Genomic DNA, 18,610 nt, shown 5'->3' on the forward strand with positions numbered 1-18,610 from the left:
CACGCGCCGTCGCGCCCTTTTGCACGCCCGCAGGCGTCGTCGCGCGTCCGTTACACGGTCACGCGTGTGCCCGTGCAACGGGGACACCCGTCGCCCACCCGCGGGTGGGCGACGGGTGCCCAAGGGCGCGCGCGTCCCGGTCTCTACGCGCGCAGCCGCGCGGCCGTGGCGCGCCCAAGCCCTTGCACGCCCGCACGCGGCTGCCCCCCCGCCCCTTTCCCCTTTGCACACGCGGCACGTGCCCGCGCGTGCCCTGCCCATCGAGGCACGGCCCAGCGGTGCCTCGGCGCTGCGCAAACCCGGAGGGGAGGGGAGAGCGGCGCCGCGCATGCGCGTTCGGCCGCCCCCACCACGGTGGCACCGCCGGCGGCGCGGCGGCGCGGGGCCCGCCCCCACCCTTTAGCGACGGCGGGGCGAGCCAATGGCGGGCTGGCGCCGGGCGTTGATTGGCAGGCGCGGGGTAGGTGGGGGGGGGGTGGTGGTGGTGTGGCTCCGCCCCCTCCCGGCGCGGTCTCTTCACGGCGGCGGCGGCTCCATTTTCTCCCGCTTCCCGCAGCGCCCGGCTCGCCTCAGCCCCGGCCGGCGGAGAAAGAGGGAGAGAGACCCGAGAGACGCTTTTTCCCCCCCCCGCACCCCGTTCTTCCCTTCCCCTCCGCCGCCATGAATGAGGAATACGACGTGATCGTGCTGGGCACCGGCCTCACGGTGAGGAGGAGCCGCCGCCTGGGCCTCGGGCCTGCCGCGGGTCGGCCGCCGCCCTGCCCTGACAACCCCCCTCACCCCCCCGCCCCGGCCCGGCCCCCTCATCCCGGTGCTTAGGTCCTGCCTGCCTCCGGTCCCCCTCCCCGTCCCTCACACGGGTCCTGATCCCCGCTCCCCCTCGGGCGCCGGTGTCCTTTTGCCCATCTATCACCTTTCCCCCCCCCCCCCCCACACACACACACAGCCCCGGGGAGGGCCGCCGGGGAGGGGGGGGGGGGGTGTCAGCGCCCCCCTCCCCATCGCTTCGGGTACACGGGTCCCTTCCCTGGATGCTGGGGTCTGTTCCCCAATTTTTTACCTGATTAGCACCCCCCCACCCCCGGACCTTATGGTCCTTTTCTTCCAGTCACCTCATCATCGCAGCCCCCCCCCAACCCCGGCTGGAGTGCCTGGGCTCCTGCTTTCCCCTCTCCCAGATATTACCCTGGGGTGCCTGGGTTCTGGTGTCCTGTGTACCCCCCCTTCCACGGGACACCTGGGTCCTTTGCCCCCATCTCTCATCTAATTATCATAGCACCCCCCATCACTACACCCCCCCCACCATCCCCCGCTCGGCCACCTGCGTCCTTTTCCCCCCTCCATAACTAGACCCCCGCGCTGGGTTCTGTTTTTGGGTTGGTTTTTTTTTGTTTGTTTTTTTTTTTGTTTGTTTGTTGGGGTTTTTTGTGGGTTTTTTTTGTTTTTTTAATGATTATAATAGACCCCCGTGTTTGGATGTGTGTGTGTCCCCCCCCCCCCCCCCAGGTCCCGGGAGGCCCCCGGTCCGCGGCGTTGTTGCCTGTGGGAGGCCCCAGGAAATGCAGTTGTTTAGCGGAGGGAGGGCGGGGGACGACGGACAATAAAACGCCAACGGGGATTTATTGTTTGCTTTTTATTTTTTAATTTTTTTTTAAATTATTATTATTTTATTTTTCCCTTCATCCCCAAAACCGGAGGTGGCTGCAGGTCCACGGAGCCGTGCCCTCCCCGGAGCCGAGCCTGGCTTAGGGTGGAGGCAGACCTGGTTATATCCAGCCCCCCCCTCCGCCCCATCCCCGCTCCGCCTTTGCAGCCTTCGGCTCTCCATCCAGCCCTGACTGCAGCAGGAGGGGGATGGGGAGGCGGGCGAGCCCTGCACGCCTGTCAAATTTGTCTGATTTCCACCACCCCCCCACCCCCCAAAAAAAAAATCCTTTCCTGCGTTGTTGCTTCATCTCGGTCATCCCTGAAGAAAGCTGACAGCTGATGGCACTTGGGGGTGCGGCGGAGGGAGGGGGATGAGCCGTGGTGGGGCTTTGTCCTATTGTGGAGGATGCAGCCTGCGCTGCAGGCTGCCGAGCAGAGAGAAAAAAAAAAAAAAAAAAAAGAAATGGCAGTGCTGCTGCCCGTCAGGTTTGCTGGGGGGGATTTCTTCTGGTTCCTGCCTTCCTTCAAACCGGGGAGATGGCTGGGGACACTGCTAGTTTGTCTGCTGTGGGATTAGTAGGGGCTGAAGGGTGGATTGCAGGTTACAAATAAGAGGCATTGTTTGAAGAAGGGGAGAAGAAAATCCAATATGGTGGAGAGGAGGTTTTCCTCGCAGTTAAATAGCCTTTCCTGCTTTTGTTTCCTTCTGTTAACGGGGAGAGGTAGCTAGACAAAGAGATATCTTTGGGGTTGGCCGTGAGGGATTTCCCCCACTTCCCCTGTTGATGGTAATTGTAAATAGAAATATGTGCGCTTCCTACTGTGGCTTTGGTGCTGTGATTGACGGGGCTGCCACAGTGGTGAAGGCATCATGTCTGCTGACACAGGACTGGGGCACGGCTGCTTAAGGCAGATCTGGTTTATCATCCCCCTGTTTTGAGTAAGGGAATAATGGTAACAAAACCAGGATGTGGCACAAAGAAAATGTGCAAAGTGTGGGAGCGTCTTCCCAGCTGCTGCCCTAGGGTAAACCCAACTTTCCTGGTTGCTTTCATTCTTTTCTCTAAAAGCTCTTCCTTTGAGGTAGCAGGAGTGACTTACAAGGCAAAAGCTTCTTCCCTTTGATAGGGAAAGCTGCAGTCTGTCCTAAAACCTGTCTTTGGCTCACCGAAGCAGGGAAGCAGACTTTTGGGGAGTTGAAATATAATGAGCTTCTAGTGAAGGGGCCTCCAATAGATCTGAGCATCATTAAAATGTTAATTTATGCTTTAGAGTGAGCTGTGGTATCAAGTTGGTAAGCACCATGCTTAATCTCAACCTGACGAATGCCAATGTAAATTTGACAAAAGGCCTCTTGTGAAATCACTTTTAAGACAAGCTAATGCTAATGATCAGCAGTTGAGTTAAAAGGAATAAATTATGGCCGTATTTTAAGGTGTGCTGACCAAACTCCAGAGCCTGAGAGCGTGCAGGAGCATTTATTTTCCTTCTGATGTGCAGGCTTTACCTCTGAAATACCAATTAGAACAGGATGGACTCCATCTCAACTTGAGCAGCTTGTGTGGAAAAGCAAGTGAATGGAAACCAGAGGTCCTGGTGCAGCCAGGATGTTCTGATCCTAAAATGCACAGTGTTGGCTCAACCGTTGTGGCTGGCGAATAGGGTCAGAGTGGAGCCTGGTTCAGGTTGGGCTACAGAGCTCTCTGCAGTCAGATGAGGCATCAGACTGGAAGCTCGAAGGTTGCTTCCTGAGGAAAAGGAACTGGAAAACACGCTGCGTAAACACATTCAGTTGTTTCTTTCCTTTTCCCAAGAGCCTTGAACTGTCATGAAACTTCTGCTGATGTTTTCAACCACCCTTTCCTTAAAGCTGGTCCTTGCAGAAGTGGACTATACTATTGGAGTCCCAATCAGGCTACTGTTGTAGCTCAGGGAGTTTGTGTCTCCTCTCTGAAAAAGCCTGACTTGCGTCTCAAGTGCCCATCTTGATGATGCCTGAACAAAATGAGATTAAATGGGTGTCCTGTTTGCTAGATACTCGAGTGCTCTGCCTCTTTGCCAGGCTACCTGTTGGGCTGCGCCCATCTTATGTCTTGTCCCATGAGAGTTACCGGTTGACTCGTCCCAGCATCCATCACTAGAACAAACTTGTACAAAACCCATAAAATAGCTGTAATCCAGACCATCTGGGCGAGGCAGCGAGCGGCTGTTAATCTGGAGGGTTTTTTCTTTCTCTTTCCAAAGTGAAGGTTCAGTTGTTGGTTTAAAGTGGAAAAATAAATGGTCGGAATCTTGGTAAAAGAGCCTCAAATACATCCGCTGCAGTGGCCATTCTGGTTGGGTCTGCAGGGCCACTGCTATGTAGGTGCACAAAAGTGCATGCATAAATTCCGCTTTTGATGGATCTGAAAGCGCAACATCAATATTTCAGGTGTTAATCTCTTTTTCAACCAGTAGTGAAGAGCTCAGACAGCTTTAGGACTGGGATTACTGGCACTCAAAATATTTCAGCTTTTCCCTTATGTCTGCTAATTGGAGACCCCATTGCAGTGCCAAGCTTGTAAAGATATGTTTTAGCAGTATGGGGAAAAATAATCCCAGCGCATTTTTAATCCAGATATGACAGCCTCAAACTTACACGAGGTATAATTAACTTCACAGTGCTCGGACTAGAGCAGTGTGTTCCTCCCGATCCCTCTGTGCATTGAGCGGTGGTGAGGTGTTAGGCTGTGTGTGCTAACTACAGGGCAGGTAATCTGCAAAGCGCTGGTGGTGGTGGGTCTGGCTGCCCTAGGACGAGAGCCGGTAGGTCTTCCAGCTCCTGTATGCTGGAGGTGCTGGTGGGAATGACTTCTCCAAGTTGCTCAAGTCTTAATAGCTTTAAGAACCTTGGCTTAGGCTTGCTAGGTGCGTTGTGCATTGCAGATTAGGCAGCATCTTTCTCCAGACCTACTGCACAAACTTGTTTTTAATCTGGTGCGGTAATCAGCAGGCTGGAGAACACCTAGTGTTTTTATTTTCAGACTTGTCTTTTCAGTTCACCTTAATTTACACCTCTCTGGCCTGGAAATGGCTCGGCACTCGCCCACCGGGACATTTGGGAGTGGGATGCTGTGCCCACTGACAGGCACTCGTTATGTGCTTTCTGTGCTCCAGATGATGTGGGTTATTTGACATGAATGTTGGGCATAATTAAACTATCTTGTTTAGCCCCAGTAGATGAACACCTTGTTCCTGCTGGGTTTTCACTCATTGCCGGCACCAGTGCGCTGAACTAAGCTTCTTACCTGCCAGCTGCCTCACTGCATTAAAGCTATATAAATCCATCACAGAGATACACATTCACTTTCTATAGAAGCAGTGTAGCCAAACTCTTCGGTTCAAGATATATTTAATCATATAGGCATAGGCCTCATTGCTTATGGAGCCTAAATAAAGAACGTGAAAGTGACTGCGAGGACCAAGTGGAATGTCACTGTCCCTTGCGTCATCCCCTGGTAGCGGAGGGGATTGCTCAAGTGCAGTGAGTAATTGCTTTTGCAGTTTGCATGGCTAAGCAGAGCTTTGAGTCTTGCTTGTTGGGACTCCAGCGTGGTAGATGTAGCCGACATACGCTAGAGGTGGAATGGGCGATACTAACGAGCTGTGTGTAACTTCTTGCTCACCATGGCCTGGCCCTGTCTTTCTAAGACAGAGCTCTTGCTGTGCCAGAACCCGCTTTCGAAAATGAAGGGATTTTGCAAAACATTTTGCGCAGAATCCTCTCCTCAGTGCTGTTAGATGGACCGAGTTTCCATCGGTCAGTCTGAGGCTTTCTGAACTGCCGCCCTACTTGGAGAAAATCCACGTAAACCTGCTTGCTGCCCTCGATTCCTGAAGGCTTTTGTGTGCAGAAGGTCTGTTCGTGCAAGTGAGGGAAGAGCTGATGGTCTTAAGCAAGCATGGAAACACCAATACCTCTGCGTTACCCTTTAGTCTTTTTTTTTTTTTTTTTTTTTTTCATGGATTTGTATCGAATGTGCTGTCTCTACGTTTCTGAAGTGCGTTGCTCTCTGGTTCTATGCTTTCCGGCCATTTGAAGCAGCTGAGCTGTGCTGCAGACAACATCGATGGCTGTAAGACTTGCTCTGTCATTCATTCGGCAACACAATGCGAGCTCTCGGGAGCCGGGAGCCCATCGTAACCTGAAGCTGTGGATTATAGTAGCACAGCGTGACTGTAATTTGCACGAAGATTGTGTTCGGCCCCGGCTGGTAACCTGGAGCTTTCCCTGCTGCGTCTTGGTGCCCTTTCTGCTGTCAGCAGCTGCTCAATTTTACCCCAATTGCACGGTGTTGATGTCTATAATATGGTCAGAAAGCCGCAGATTTGAACTCTGACGCTTCCTTTTTTTTATTTGCAGTCTAAACTGTTTCCAGCCCTTCCCTTATCGGTACAGGCTGTTTGTTTTCCTCGCTCCCTGACCCAAACAACATAATGACATATCAAGCGGTTCCTAGACGCAGACTAGCGCACCAGTGGATGGGTATAGGCAGCAGTCAGCCAGCGCAGCCGTCGAAAGGAATTGCTGAGCTGGGAGGATAAATCTATTGTGCATCTCGTGTGTTTTATGACCGTGCCGTTGCCTCATCAGCTGTGAAAGGAAGCGGTGGTGAAAGGCCTGCATGGGCTTTCAACGCTTCAGGGCTCTGCAGGAGCCTGGGTGATATAATGAATATGTTAAACGAGCCTTGGATAAAGTAGTATTGTAATACCTCTACCTCGATCCCCATATCGGTGCTTAATGGGTATGAAATAAGATTGAAAAGGTACTTAAGACCTCTTACATCTTCTGCTGATACCCAAATTCGCTCGAGGGGGATGCTGGCAATTTGGGCAGGCAACCTGTTGAGAAGTGATGGGTGCGCTATTCTGAGAAGATAAGAGCAAGAAATGGTTTGAAGTTTCCTTAAATGGAGGAAGGAAATCAGCTGACATCTGGATCATAGAATGTAGCTTCTGCAGCTTTTACTGTAACTTCATCCCTCCAACTGATATTTATTTTGTTTTGAAATCCTGGTTGGCTTCCTCGTGGCTCAGCTCCAGCATGGACATTGTCAGTCCTTTACCACCATCTGGCAGAGCTGTGGAGCCAGGGTTTTGGAAGATGTTCCAGGGGGAATAAAACTGCAGGTTAGAGCAAAGAGTCAAACCAGAGCCCTTGTGTAGAGCTGTGTGAAATCTGGTTTAACTGAGAAAATCACGCTGGCTAGTGGCGATGCATTTGGTGTGATAGTCCCACGTTGCCTGTGGTAAATCATTCATGTTTTAACTGACACCATAAAAGCTACCTATACTTTCCCTTGTGTGGTTTCTCAGCCTTGTAAGGCTCATGGTGCTCTTGAGTAGTGTCTTAGCACAGGGTTTGGCGCAGCTGTGTCTGCTGTAAGGGTCTCTGCTTGCTTCAGTCTGTCTGGAAAAAGTGGAGGGGCCTTGTGAGACATGAGGGATGTGGAGCCTGTGGAGGATGGTATGGCATAGGAAGGAGCAGCTGGTGGATCATGGAGAAGTTTCGTGGGAAGTACTGCGACTAACTCTGTTCAGGATCCATGTGGCGACTGTGAATCCTCGTGGGCACTGTGTTTTAAATCACCCACGGCTTCAGGGATTAAACTTGGGGTATCCCATTCTTGCCGTGCACCAGGCAGGCAGCTCTAGCTTTGCTCTTTGGGGCCCTGACTGAACTACCATGGCATCCTGGTGGGTAGCAGGCTGGCTAGCATTGCCTTGCTCTCCCAGCAGAGAAGATTTGCCTGTTGCCACCTGGAAGCGCAAGAACAGCAAGTCCTCACGCCAGCAATCCCTGGCACCTACAGATGTTGAGACACTTCAGAACAAAATAACCCCTCGTGCAAGCTGCCTTTACCGTGGGTTGGTCTTTGGCTGGTGAAGTTGAAGATGATTTTAAAAGCTTCCTTTACACCGAGGATTTACCAGAGTTAGGATTTGCAAGTCATGCAAACAATATACAGTGGGAGACTTTGCGTTATAACTGTGGTTTGGCTGAGTGCACTAACCGATACCTGCATTGGCCAGTGTTGCCATAACTTAGTTTAAAATAAGCGTCCTACATGCTGCAGCAGGGGGAAGTGACACAGGAGGAGAGTCCTGAGCGCTCCGTGGGGCAAGACGCATGTGGGGTAAACATGAAGGATCTCACGGAGACACAGATAATCTGCCAGGAGGGCTGAGCTGCCGGTTTTCTTGAAGGAACGGCTCCTCCGCTTCTGGGCAAGCAGATGTGCAGCAGTGGCATCTCTCAGCAGCTGGATGCGGGGTTTTACAGGCTGAATGAAAGATAATGTGACATGTGGCTGGGACCTACAAATTAGATAACGCTGATGGTGAACGTGAACTCAATTGCAGATGTAATTCTGCCTTTGGAGAGAGTTGATGCAGAGCAAGAAAGATCAGTAAAACCTCCACAATAAGCAGTCTGAAACATGCAAGTATTCAAGTTTTTGTTAGGCTCTTTGGCTTGTGAATGCCAGAGCTGGTGACTGGGTTAGTTGCAAAGTTGTGTTTTAACAGGGATTTAGCTGTGCAAGTACTTAGCTGGCTCTGCAAACTACAACTTGTGGTCCTCTGTGGTTAGTCTCAGCCTCTTGCATTCAGACATAGCAGCTGATCTGCTGCTCAAAGTAATCTTGGTGTTTTTAATCTCACTGGGTATGTAGCAAGGATACGGAAGTGTCTACTGAGTTGATAAAGCTCCCAAATGGCTTAATCTAGTCTTTATGCTACCTCTACCTTCTAAGAGTAGCTGTTGACTCTCTTTCATGTCCCAGTGTGGCAAATATCAGCGATTGAGGTTTTGCGGAAACTAACTGAAGTCCAGGTAAGATTTCCTGCTGTCGCCTATAAATGAGGGTGCTGCCTCTCTATGGACATCCTTAAATTGATGGCTGGTGGTTTAGGAGTATGGATTTTCCTAATCTGGCCCAAATGCCTGAACTTCCCAGAAGCTTCCTCAGAAGAGGTCCGATTAGGTGGTGGTTGTGTAGTTAAAACCTCTTGGTTGGCCTGCCCAGAGCAGACAGCAAACCTAACAAGGGGTTAATCTGTCTCAGATAGAAGTCTTTCAGCATGCATGTCTTAATTGTGGAGTGAGGCAACTGGTGTGTTTGTTTTCAAAGGACTGTGCAGGTACGTTCCAATCTAGGCATGCAGCAGGCTGTCTGAACGTGCTCTTTGAGAGAGCATCGTTAGGAAAAATGGCTCAAATGCAACTAACATGTTCCTTGCATCCTTTCGTTTCCTGTGTCTGTAGGAATGCATCCTCTCTGGGATCATGTCAGTGAATGGAAAGAAGGTCCTTCACATGGATCGTAATTCTTACTATGGAGGCGAAAGCGCATCTATTACACCCCTGGAAGATGTAAGTATGGAGGCTGACACCTGCCTATTGTGTCCTCCCCAGGCTCATAAAGGGGGCTTTATTTTGAGCTATCCTAGGGGGTGGATTCGAAGTAATTACTCCTAAGGGTTTCCTTTGAGTAAGAATGTTTTATGGCACTTCCACACCAGATAATAGAGGGGGAGAAACCAGTGTGTATGTTTATACTTGGTAGATAGCACTTGTTTTCTGTAGTTCCCAGCCGAGATTCAAGCGTGCAGCACTTGAGCGATCATTCGGAGGTATAACGCCCAACAGCTTGATGTTAAAACTCTTCGGCTAAATTGCTACTGCCACGCTTGCTGGCAAACTTTGGCCTAAGAAATGCGGTGTGCTCTGTGTGCCCTGATGTTACACTTGGTCCTTGGTCTGTGAGCTAGGTAGGTCACTTGGTCACTTCCAGCGAGATAGGCGCCATCTCATTTGGTTACTGCTTGCACCCTGTGATTGTGTACCCCTAAAGCTGTTAGGGTGGCTGATGAATCAGATGTCAGGAAATCATTGCTCTCCTTGCTGCTTAACTGGGTTAAATATTTATATTGGGAATATGATTTAAGTATATGGAGGAGCCTGCCCTCTCCTGAAGGAGGCACTTTGATCAGATTACCTTTATCTATGTTAAGCAGTATTTCGGTTCAGCAGGTCATAAATTCCCAAGCTTTAAGCCTTGGAGGAAGAAAGACTGGATGAGCAGAATAACGCTGCCTGATTCTTACTGTAAGAATTTACTGGATGTGCATTGTGTATTGCATCAAAAATCAAACTGGAGCTAAAAAGCTGGCCAAAAGCTTGCTGTGAAGAGCTTATTTTCAGCTGGGGAGATGTGGGGGTGGAAAGTGTGTACATGTGTGGGAGAAATTATACCCATAGATATTTCCTCTGCTATAATAAGTTTTGTATTCTCTCCAAAGCTCTACAAAAGGTTTAATCTACCAGGAACTCCACCAGAATCTATGGGGCGAGGAAGAGACTGGAACGTGGACCTAATTCCAAAATTCCTTATGGCTAACGGTAAGCGATACAGAGCTCCCAAATCTGCCTCGTAAGCTTAGCCTGGGCTAGTGTTCAGTGCTGTAATCGAATAAACAGCCCTACAGCCATCTCTCCAGGAACTTGTTGAAGTATTAATCAAAGAGCTGTGGAAAGCTCACTCGAGCTGATCTGCATGCCTTTATTCCAGAAGCACCACGGCTTCTGCTCCGTGACTAGTTCTGGCTGTGGGCATTTCAAACACAGGAGATGGCTCCAGCTTGGAGTGCGCAGCAACGGCACGTCTGGAAGGTTTAAACGTCCATTTTCCAACATCCTCTCAACGTGTTTGCGTTTCTAGCCAAAGTTAATGCCATGAATTCGTACGTTGTTATTCTTCCATGGCTTAGGAAGAAACGGTTGATTCCATGGCGACTGTCAATTCCTTTTGTTCCTGTTTTATGGCTTGCAGACTCTGTTGTCCCTTACCGATGCCACAAATCCTCATTCTTTAATCTATGTGTTCCAGTACTGGGACAGGTCTTCTAGACGAAATCCAGTTTTGGGGAAGCGGTTATGAATGCAACCAAGTTCAGGGGCAACTCCTTTTGCCAAATACCAACCGCTTGCTACTGGAATCTCTTGTCCCTGAAGCACGAGGGGTTAGATGTATTGTGTAGGGCCAGCCTTGCTCAAGGCTAGTGCAGTGGAAGACTTGATAGATTCCAGTCAAGGTTTGGTTACTCTAGTCTCAGTTTGCACAGGCATTGTGGTGCATTTCTAAGGGACAGCATCCCTCTGGGGATGTGACAGTGGGTGGGGACAGGTAAGCGGGCATATGTGACGGCTAGCTGCTCGAAGGCCAGGGGCTAATTTGCGGTAAGTTGGCTGGACAACTAAAATGCAGGCTGTGCTAGATCTTGAATAGCGAGGATGAGGAGCTGCTGCTGTCCAAAGACATGACCTCGTTTGTCATGTTGAGTGTGAATGAACTACAGGGAGCAAAGAGCAGCAGTGTTCTGCAGCGGATTAACATGCTGCAGGATGGCTTTTACTCAGAGGACTGATGGAAACCACAGGACTGAAAAGGAAGCTGTTAATTGCCTGTGAGTGAGCCTTGAAACTGCCTCATAATGCACTAGTGAGTATCTGCCACACCCCGTATGTTCCACAAAGGTGTAAGGGCTGTGTGGGTTGAACGTGGTGCTGCTGTTGAAGGGTTTGCTGTGTTGGAAGAACTGTCTGTCTTGTGAGAAGCACTGTCCTCTTGGCTTCTTGCTACAGACCAGCTGATTGACTTGTGCCAAACCTCCTTTCCAGGTCAGTTGGTAAAGATGCTGCTCTACACAGAAGTCACTCGCTACTTAGACTTCAAGGTGATTGAGGGGAGCTTCGTCTACAAGGGAGGAAAGATCTACAAAGTTCCTTCCACTGAGGCGGAAGCCTTGGCATCCAGTGAGTAGTTATACCTTGCTTTGTTTCTTCCTGAGGCTACCATCTCTAAACAAAGGCAAGACAGGTCTCTGCCACCCACGTTTCAGGATATTCTGTGCTCATGTAGGAAAGAAATCTTGACGCTTCTCACGTCATGCTGTGTGTAGACTCCACCTTGGTAACAAGCTGTGCTTAGCGTAGGATTTTTCTGCATCTCATTTGACTTAAAACATCACTTGCAGTGTGACTCTTGGGCTTCCTGAGCCTTGAGTTACTGTTTTCTTGGAGCTTTCAAATGGAGCTGGTCAAGCTGCCTGTTCTATGGCTCATCTGGTGAGAATTTGGCAGTATTTTACTTCCTCGAGAGGTTACATTTGGGGCTTATGCTCCCAGCTCTGCCATAAATATTTTCATTTGGGGTCCTTATCGGATGGAATCGTGTGTGTGAAAAATGTTGCCAGGTTTGTCAGCAGGCAAATTGGAATGACTAATTCCGACATGTGGCACCTAGCTCAAATCTTAATTGTCGTCTACTTAAATTTCACTTTTCAGATAAAACTACCGACCATTCGTAATTGTGTAGTGAAATACATTAGGAGGTATCAGAGGGCAGTCCATAAGCTTCAGAGGTATTTAGTAGCATCTCTGAAGAGTCTCGTGATAAAGTGACTCCTGCAAATAAGTATGTAGCTTGTCTGTACATTGGAGCCTTCCTCATGGCAGATATTCCTGTTTGCTGCGAAGTAATCGGTCATTCCTTCAATTTGGCCAGGTGCTGTCTTGTAAGTGGTCTCGTGCTTAAGAGACTCGTACTGGCAGAAGTAGGAGGTGCCTTTGGTGCCGTCTCTGCCTTCATGTTTCAGCAAGTCCAGTCTTGCTTCTCCAATTTGTAGAAAATTAAAATGCATAAATGGTGCCTTGTCCAATCTCGCGTTTGAAGTTTTGATGCTCGCAGCGCTTGCTTGTTCCTTGGCGATGCTGCAGGAGAGCCCAGTGCTTGCTTTGTTGGAGCTTTCATCACCACACTTTGATGTTAAGTCTGGTAGATGCCAAGCACAGGTCCCTGCTTAGGGAAGCTCCGGTTAGGCTTTACACTGGGCCAAGTGGAAACTGCTCTCCAAGCTTTCCCCCAGCTGGGAGCAGTGTGTAGAATCTCTGCCTCCAGCCATGCCTTGAAAAAAGTTGGCCATACCACTTCTTGAGGTCCAGTACACCAGGAGAGCTGTCAGTGCGGACTGGTTTGGCAGATGCAGATGTTTGTCTCCTGCTTGAACAGAGAGCCTTGGTTAGCCCTCAAGGGCAAACTCCGGATTATAGAGTGATGTTTGAAACACTCAGCAGTTCTTACCTGCTTCTTGATACTCTGGGGCAATGGAAAAGCCATTTAGTAGCGATGTAAGTTCTGACAAAACACCTTGTTTTTAGGCTTAATGGGCTTGTTCGAGAAACGCCGGTTCAGGAAATTCCTAGTGTACGTTGCCAACTTTGATGAGAATGACCCACGAACTTTCGAAGGTGTTGATCCCAAGAAGACCACCATGCGTGACGTGTATAAGAAGTTTGACCTGGGGCAAGATGTTATAGACTTCACTGGCCATGCCCTCGCGCTCTACAGGACTGACGAGTAAGTGTGGGTTCAGTTGCTCCCCCAAATCAGCTGGGGTGCTGGGTCCTTACAGGGCAGGCTTTGTGATTTGAGGGTAGGATGTATTGCAAAGTGTCTCTGTCCCTGGGTGCTGCATGAATCTTAAAATACTGGGTCCTCTGCTAATGGGATATTTAAACTTTGTGGGTTCCTGGGGTTAATGAAACATCTCCTTCCTGAATGAAACCCCTTGTGACACTAAGTGCTTCTAAAAGGGAACTTCCAGGGAAATACTTGCCAGGAGCTGCTGGAGCGTGGGGAAGGAAACTTCACAGGAAGTAAATGTTTTGCTCTCTGAGCGTTTTCTTCTGTAAGTCTTGGTTTGTGAAACATTGCAAATCATTTAACTGCCCTCTCCAGCTATCTAGATCAACCATGCCAAGAAACAATCAACAGGATTAAGCTCTACAGCGAGTCGCTGGCCAGATACGGTAAAAGCCCGTACCTTTATCCCCTCTATGGCCTTGGAGAGCTGCCCCAGGGATTTGCAAGGTGAGAACTTGGTTTTGGACTCTGGTGTTTTCTCAACCCTACTCTGGCACCTGGTGGGGGATCAGACGTGTGGAGTCAGTGATCTGGCTTCCAGAATGTGATGCTGCTTAAAAATACTGCGGTCGTTAATGGTTCTTTCGCTGTCTTAATCAAGAAGCAATTACTCCATGTGAGGTTGCTTCTTTCTGGGCTTGTTTACTGCGATTGCCGTTAGTGGTGATAGTTCTGGGTTTGCTCAGAGATGCTGTTTGCAGCATCGTATCTATCCAAGAAGTTGGATTTGCCTACGTGGTGTAGCCTGCAGCTCTTGCACTGTAGGACTGTCTGGGTTGCACCAAGCAGATTCTTTCTAGCTGGATGTAATTTTGCCTATAACTTGCTCGAAATACCAGCTGATGCCTTGCTGAAAGAACAGCAGACATTATCTGCTGCGTAGATGTTTAAGCAGCGTATTTTGAAGCAGTTTGTCTAGTGTGTGGTTTGTCCAAGTGGAACAGAAACAAGGGGCTGGAATGGCCGTTAAAAACCAAACGTGCACCTGTGGAACATGCTGAAGTGGCTTTACTCTTGCAGGCTAAGTGCTATATATGGAGGCACCTACATGCTGAACAAGCCTATTGAAGAGATTGTGATAGAAAATGGCAAAGTGGTTGGTGTGAAGTCTGAAGGGGAGGTACGGTACCTTCCAGTTCTTTCCTTACTCCCCACCCGTCATCTTGCCTCTCAAAATTGAGGCTGTTGTTCATCGATCTGAACAAATGCAGTGCGAAAACCCTCATCAGAGCCCTAGGACCAAAACTGCTTGGCCCGTGCTGTTTTTTCCCTTGTGCCAACTTCCTTAAGAGATGTTGATGTTTTCATGGTGAGGAGTGCAGTACAGTAGTCCTACTCCGGGAGTTGGAATGAAGTCTCCGTGGGCTGGCAAGGTTGTCTTCTGAATAAATTGGGCTGGCTAAACTGGAAAGGAGCTGCCTGCTTGTGTCTAACCTGGGTATGAAACCAGCTCTGCCCTTGACATTAGGTATTAGCCGCTGAGACAGCTGGCACGCAGCCTTTCTGCAGCTTCTTCTCAGCCTGGCAATATAAAGCTAGCGAGAGTGCTGCGAGCTGCTTAGAAGCTATAAATGTGCTCCCAACTGGAGCGGGAGCTTCGCAGGACAGTTTAGCGCTTGCTGGTAGGGTAACGTGTCCCTTCTGGGGAGGGGTGACGTGTCCTGTCTAGCAGTGGGGGTGATAAGCCATGCTATAGACTGACATGCCCAAGTGCAGGGGGCCTGGAGGCTTCAAAATGGTCAAATATTAAACTATTACTGTAAAAATGCGTTGTAATGCAAACTGGTCCATTCTTATCTGTTTGGTTCAGCCTTAGCCGTGGCAAGTTATAGTCCTAGGCTGGAAGGACTGGGCTCTGCAGGGGTTAGAGTGTGACTGCTCACTGAATGACAAGGGGAAGATGTGATCGATCACGCAGCTATACGTAGCCTTTTAAGAGTAATGCACTGAGATTTGGATTGCCCAAGCTGAAGCTTGCTGCTGGCAGCAAAATAAGAACCTGATGCAGGAACAGCCACCTCAAACCACTCTTGGTTTTCCTCAAAATCAGCTGGTTCCTTGCCTGTGTCTGTCTGTGTACACACCTCTGCGCAGTGGTCGCTCAAGATCCGTCTGTCTCTGCAGGTTGCTCGCTGCAAACAGCTCATCTGCGACCCCAGCTACGTCTCGGACCGCGTAACGAAGGTCGGCCAAGTGATTCGGGTAATCTGTATCTTAAGCCACCCTATCAAGAATACAAACGATGCCAACTCGTGCCAGATCATCATTCCACAGAATCAGGTCAACCGAAAATCAGGTGCGTGGAGAGCGTGGACTGCCGGGGCACGCGCGGGTCTTGTCGCTCTTGGGTTTTGAGTTAAGTGGTCTCCGATGGCCCGGAGAGATGCGAATCAAACGGGAAATGCTCCTGTGGCAGTCTTCATGTCCAGAAATCCTTCAGGCCCCAGCGAGGCCGTGCTTTAGTTTAGAGCAGCGGTGGGGGAGGTGGGAGAAGCCGGAGTGCCTGTGGTCGGAAAGCCGTGTGAGGAACCCGCCGAAGGAAGTGCCCCAACCTGGGAGAAGTGGGTGAGGAGCACGGGGCTGCTCTGGGAGGGGGAGGCGAGGGCTGCATGCAGCAGTGGGGAATGCTTCCTCGTCCTTGAACAGAGGGTTGGGCTGGCTGCTGGGGACCCCGCTGGCTTTCAGGAGCCATCAAAGCCACAGGAAACTAAATTTTGGAGATCTCACGGGGCTGCTCGTGTCCAGGCCCCTCAGCCAGGAGACTGAGAGCACGTAGGACCGCAGGGCAAGGATGGAACTCGTTCAGGCATGGTCTTAAGAGGAGGTACAAAGTGTTGGGGAGCAGGAAAAGGTGTGTGAGCGTGAAAGCTAGAGGAAGCTTTTGGGACGAGGCAGGCCTGACCTGGGCACGTACTGATGTGTTGCTGCAATGTGCTTCCCCAGATATCTATGTCTGCATGATCTCCTCTGCGCACAACGTGGCAGCGCAGGGGAAGTACATCGCTATTGCCAGCACTACTGTGGAAACCGCGGACCCAGAGAAGGAAATCAAGCCGGCCTTGGACCTCTTGGAGCCCATTGAGCAGAAGTAAGCCCTTGACAAGCTCCCCTCTCACCTCTGCTGCAAGTGCTTGCCCCTGAGGCATGAAGGCAGCGGGGATCTGAAGGCCGTTTGGCTGCAAAGAGGTGTTGAAACTCTGAATTTCCTCTGCACCTTGACTGCTTACACACTGGGCAGAGCGATGCCCCTTAATTCAGCAGTTCTTGCACCAATACTGATGCTTGGTGATGCTCTAAAACCATTTTGAAGCTCTTTTTTTCTCCTTGCAGGTTCGTTAGCATCAGCGACCTGTTTGCACCGACCGACTTGGGAACCGAAAGCCAGGTTAGTAAGTGCTGAGCTCGTGTTTGAGGGGGTGAGGAGCGAGGCTCGATGCTAAATGGCCGCTTCTCTTTCCAGATCTTCATTTCTCGCACCTATGATGCCACCACTCACTTTGAGACGACGTGCGATGACATCAAAGATATTTATAAGAGGATGATGGGATCAGAGTTTGACTTCGAGGAGATGAAACGCAAGAAAAATGATATCTATGGGGAGGAGGAGCAGCAGTAATGAGAATCTCTAATTAGGAGAAATTTAAATCGGCTAATATGAATATATAAGGAACTTAATGAACACTGTACGAAATTCAATATTGTAAGGCCTGCTTTTGTAATCCCATCTCTGAGAGATTGAAGAGTACTGCACTGGTAATGTTCCCCTTTTGGATATCATGTGTTAATTATTTCATTCTAGTAGGGCTGCTGTCCAGAATCTGGCAAATTACTGACTGATTTAATGACTAACCTCGTAAGCGAAAGGCAGACTGAACTTTATTTTTTTTCTTTTTGCAGACGTAGACGTTGGTGCAGATTTGAAATAACTCATTGACAGCTGTGTCTTACCTTGTATTTTTAATCATTTGTAAACATCCTTCACAATTATGTGCTTCTGGTGAGCTAGTAGATGTGACGGTTGTCACTCAAACCTGATTATCAAGGAAAATAGAAACTGAGCACTCCATTATTGTGGACAGCATCCCTAAAGTCTCTCCCATCAATCTAACTCTGTGGCAAGTTGTATTATGGACAAAGCCCACATCTATTGTAGCAGCAAATGTTGGCTTAGTTCTGGGCACAGAACTTAACCTCCACTTAAGCTTCTAAAACTGTTTACATCGGTTGGGACACAGCTGTGCCTAAGGCTCCTTTGTGTTTTAATCTTAATAAAATTGAGAGAACAAATTACAGAGCAGGCAAGATGTGGAAGTATTTTCTGTACCCTGGTGGCTTCTCGGATGGACCAAACGGCACTGCGGTATCGATATGACAGAGCCTGTGCTTCTCCTGTCTCCTGAAGGCTCCAAATGATTTCTGTACTGCGAAGTAAAGCCAAATTCTGGAAACCAGTCCTGTGCTCTGGTCTGATTCACTTCAGTTGTATGAGCAGCATCTCCTTTCCGAGATCCCTTGGATCTCTGTCTGCCAGGGTTGAAACGGGAGCGCTGCAGAGCATTTCCTGCTAGAAAACAGGCTCAGACTTCCTTGGTTTGGCTTCCTGGTCCCTGCTGCTCCAGCTGCTCTCAGGGCTGCTTTTGCCCGGGGAGAAGATGCCGCAGCACAAGGCCTGTCACTGTGTCTCAGGCTGCGGGTAGGCGCAAGCCTGCTGGCTCCCTGCAGCCACCCCTAGTGCCTGCATCCAGAAATAGCACTCGCTTGAAGCTGTAGTAAATAATTCTTGCTCTTAGGGCATTGAGATCTCTCCAAATAAGAGATGCTCCTCTTCGGAGTGAGCCTTATTGATCCCCCAGCTGGGATCTTGCAGCCTGAGGCAATCCTGCAGTTGGGCGGCAGGCGTACAGTGAGGAGCGGGACTCGTCTTTATACACGGCGATGCTAAGTGCCAGGAAAAATGAGAATGTGCCTTGGAACAGCCTTCTCCTGTGCTTGGTCAGGTAGGGTCGCTGGTGAAGGGCTCATCCTTCCTTTCAGCCGCAGCGGTGCTGCTCGTGGTGATGAAGAGGAACTGGCTCCTTCACCACATCTTGTTCACAAAGCTGTGCTGCGCTAAATGTGGCTGCGGCTGCCCCTTGCCTTCCTCCCTTCCTGGGTTTAGGGGCTTTCGGCACTTCCTCTCTCCCGGCAGCGGTTCCAGGAACCGCTTTTCCTTTTGAAGCCCCTAGTGCCTCTAGTGCTGGAGCGAGGCACATAGCGGTGGCAGGCGAAGTTCTCCCTTGGCTTGTGCTTCCTCTCTTGAGCTGTTTTGGTGCTCAATAGCAACAAGTTGAGCCTTTTTGAAGGCAGGAGGGATCCTAACACGTGGAAAATGAGCTCCTTCCTCTAAACGCTTCTGTTACCCCCCCCCGCCCTGCTCTAACCTGGTTATTCCTCTG

General features: G+C 49.8%; 1 protein-coding gene across 1 annotated transcript; it reads left to right on the plus strand.

Annotated features, from left to right (window-relative positions):
- The first annotated feature begins 486 nt into the window (after window positions 1-486).
- GDI2 (GDP dissociation inhibitor 2) lies at window positions 487-17,626 on the plus strand. The gene is made up of 11 exons (XM_049813768.1): window positions 487-705; window positions 8,957-9,064; window positions 9,994-10,093; window positions 11,372-11,506; window positions 12,911-13,109; window positions 13,491-13,622; window positions 14,196-14,295; window positions 15,300-15,471; window positions 16,119-16,263; window positions 16,506-16,560; window positions 16,636-17,626. Exons 1-11 carry the CDS (start codon window positions 661-663, stop codon window positions 16,789-16,791), a joined length of 1,347 nt encoding a protein of 448 aa, XP_049669725.1. The 5' UTR covers window positions 487-660; the 3' UTR covers window positions 16,792-17,626.
- Window positions 17,627-18,610: the final 984 nt, after the last annotated feature.

Source organism: Accipiter gentilis, chromosome 11 (assembly GCF_929443795.1).
Source record: "Accipiter gentilis chromosome 11, bAccGen1.1, whole genome shotgun sequence".
NCBI lineage: Eukaryota > Metazoa > Chordata > Aves > Accipitriformes > Accipitridae > Astur > Astur gentilis.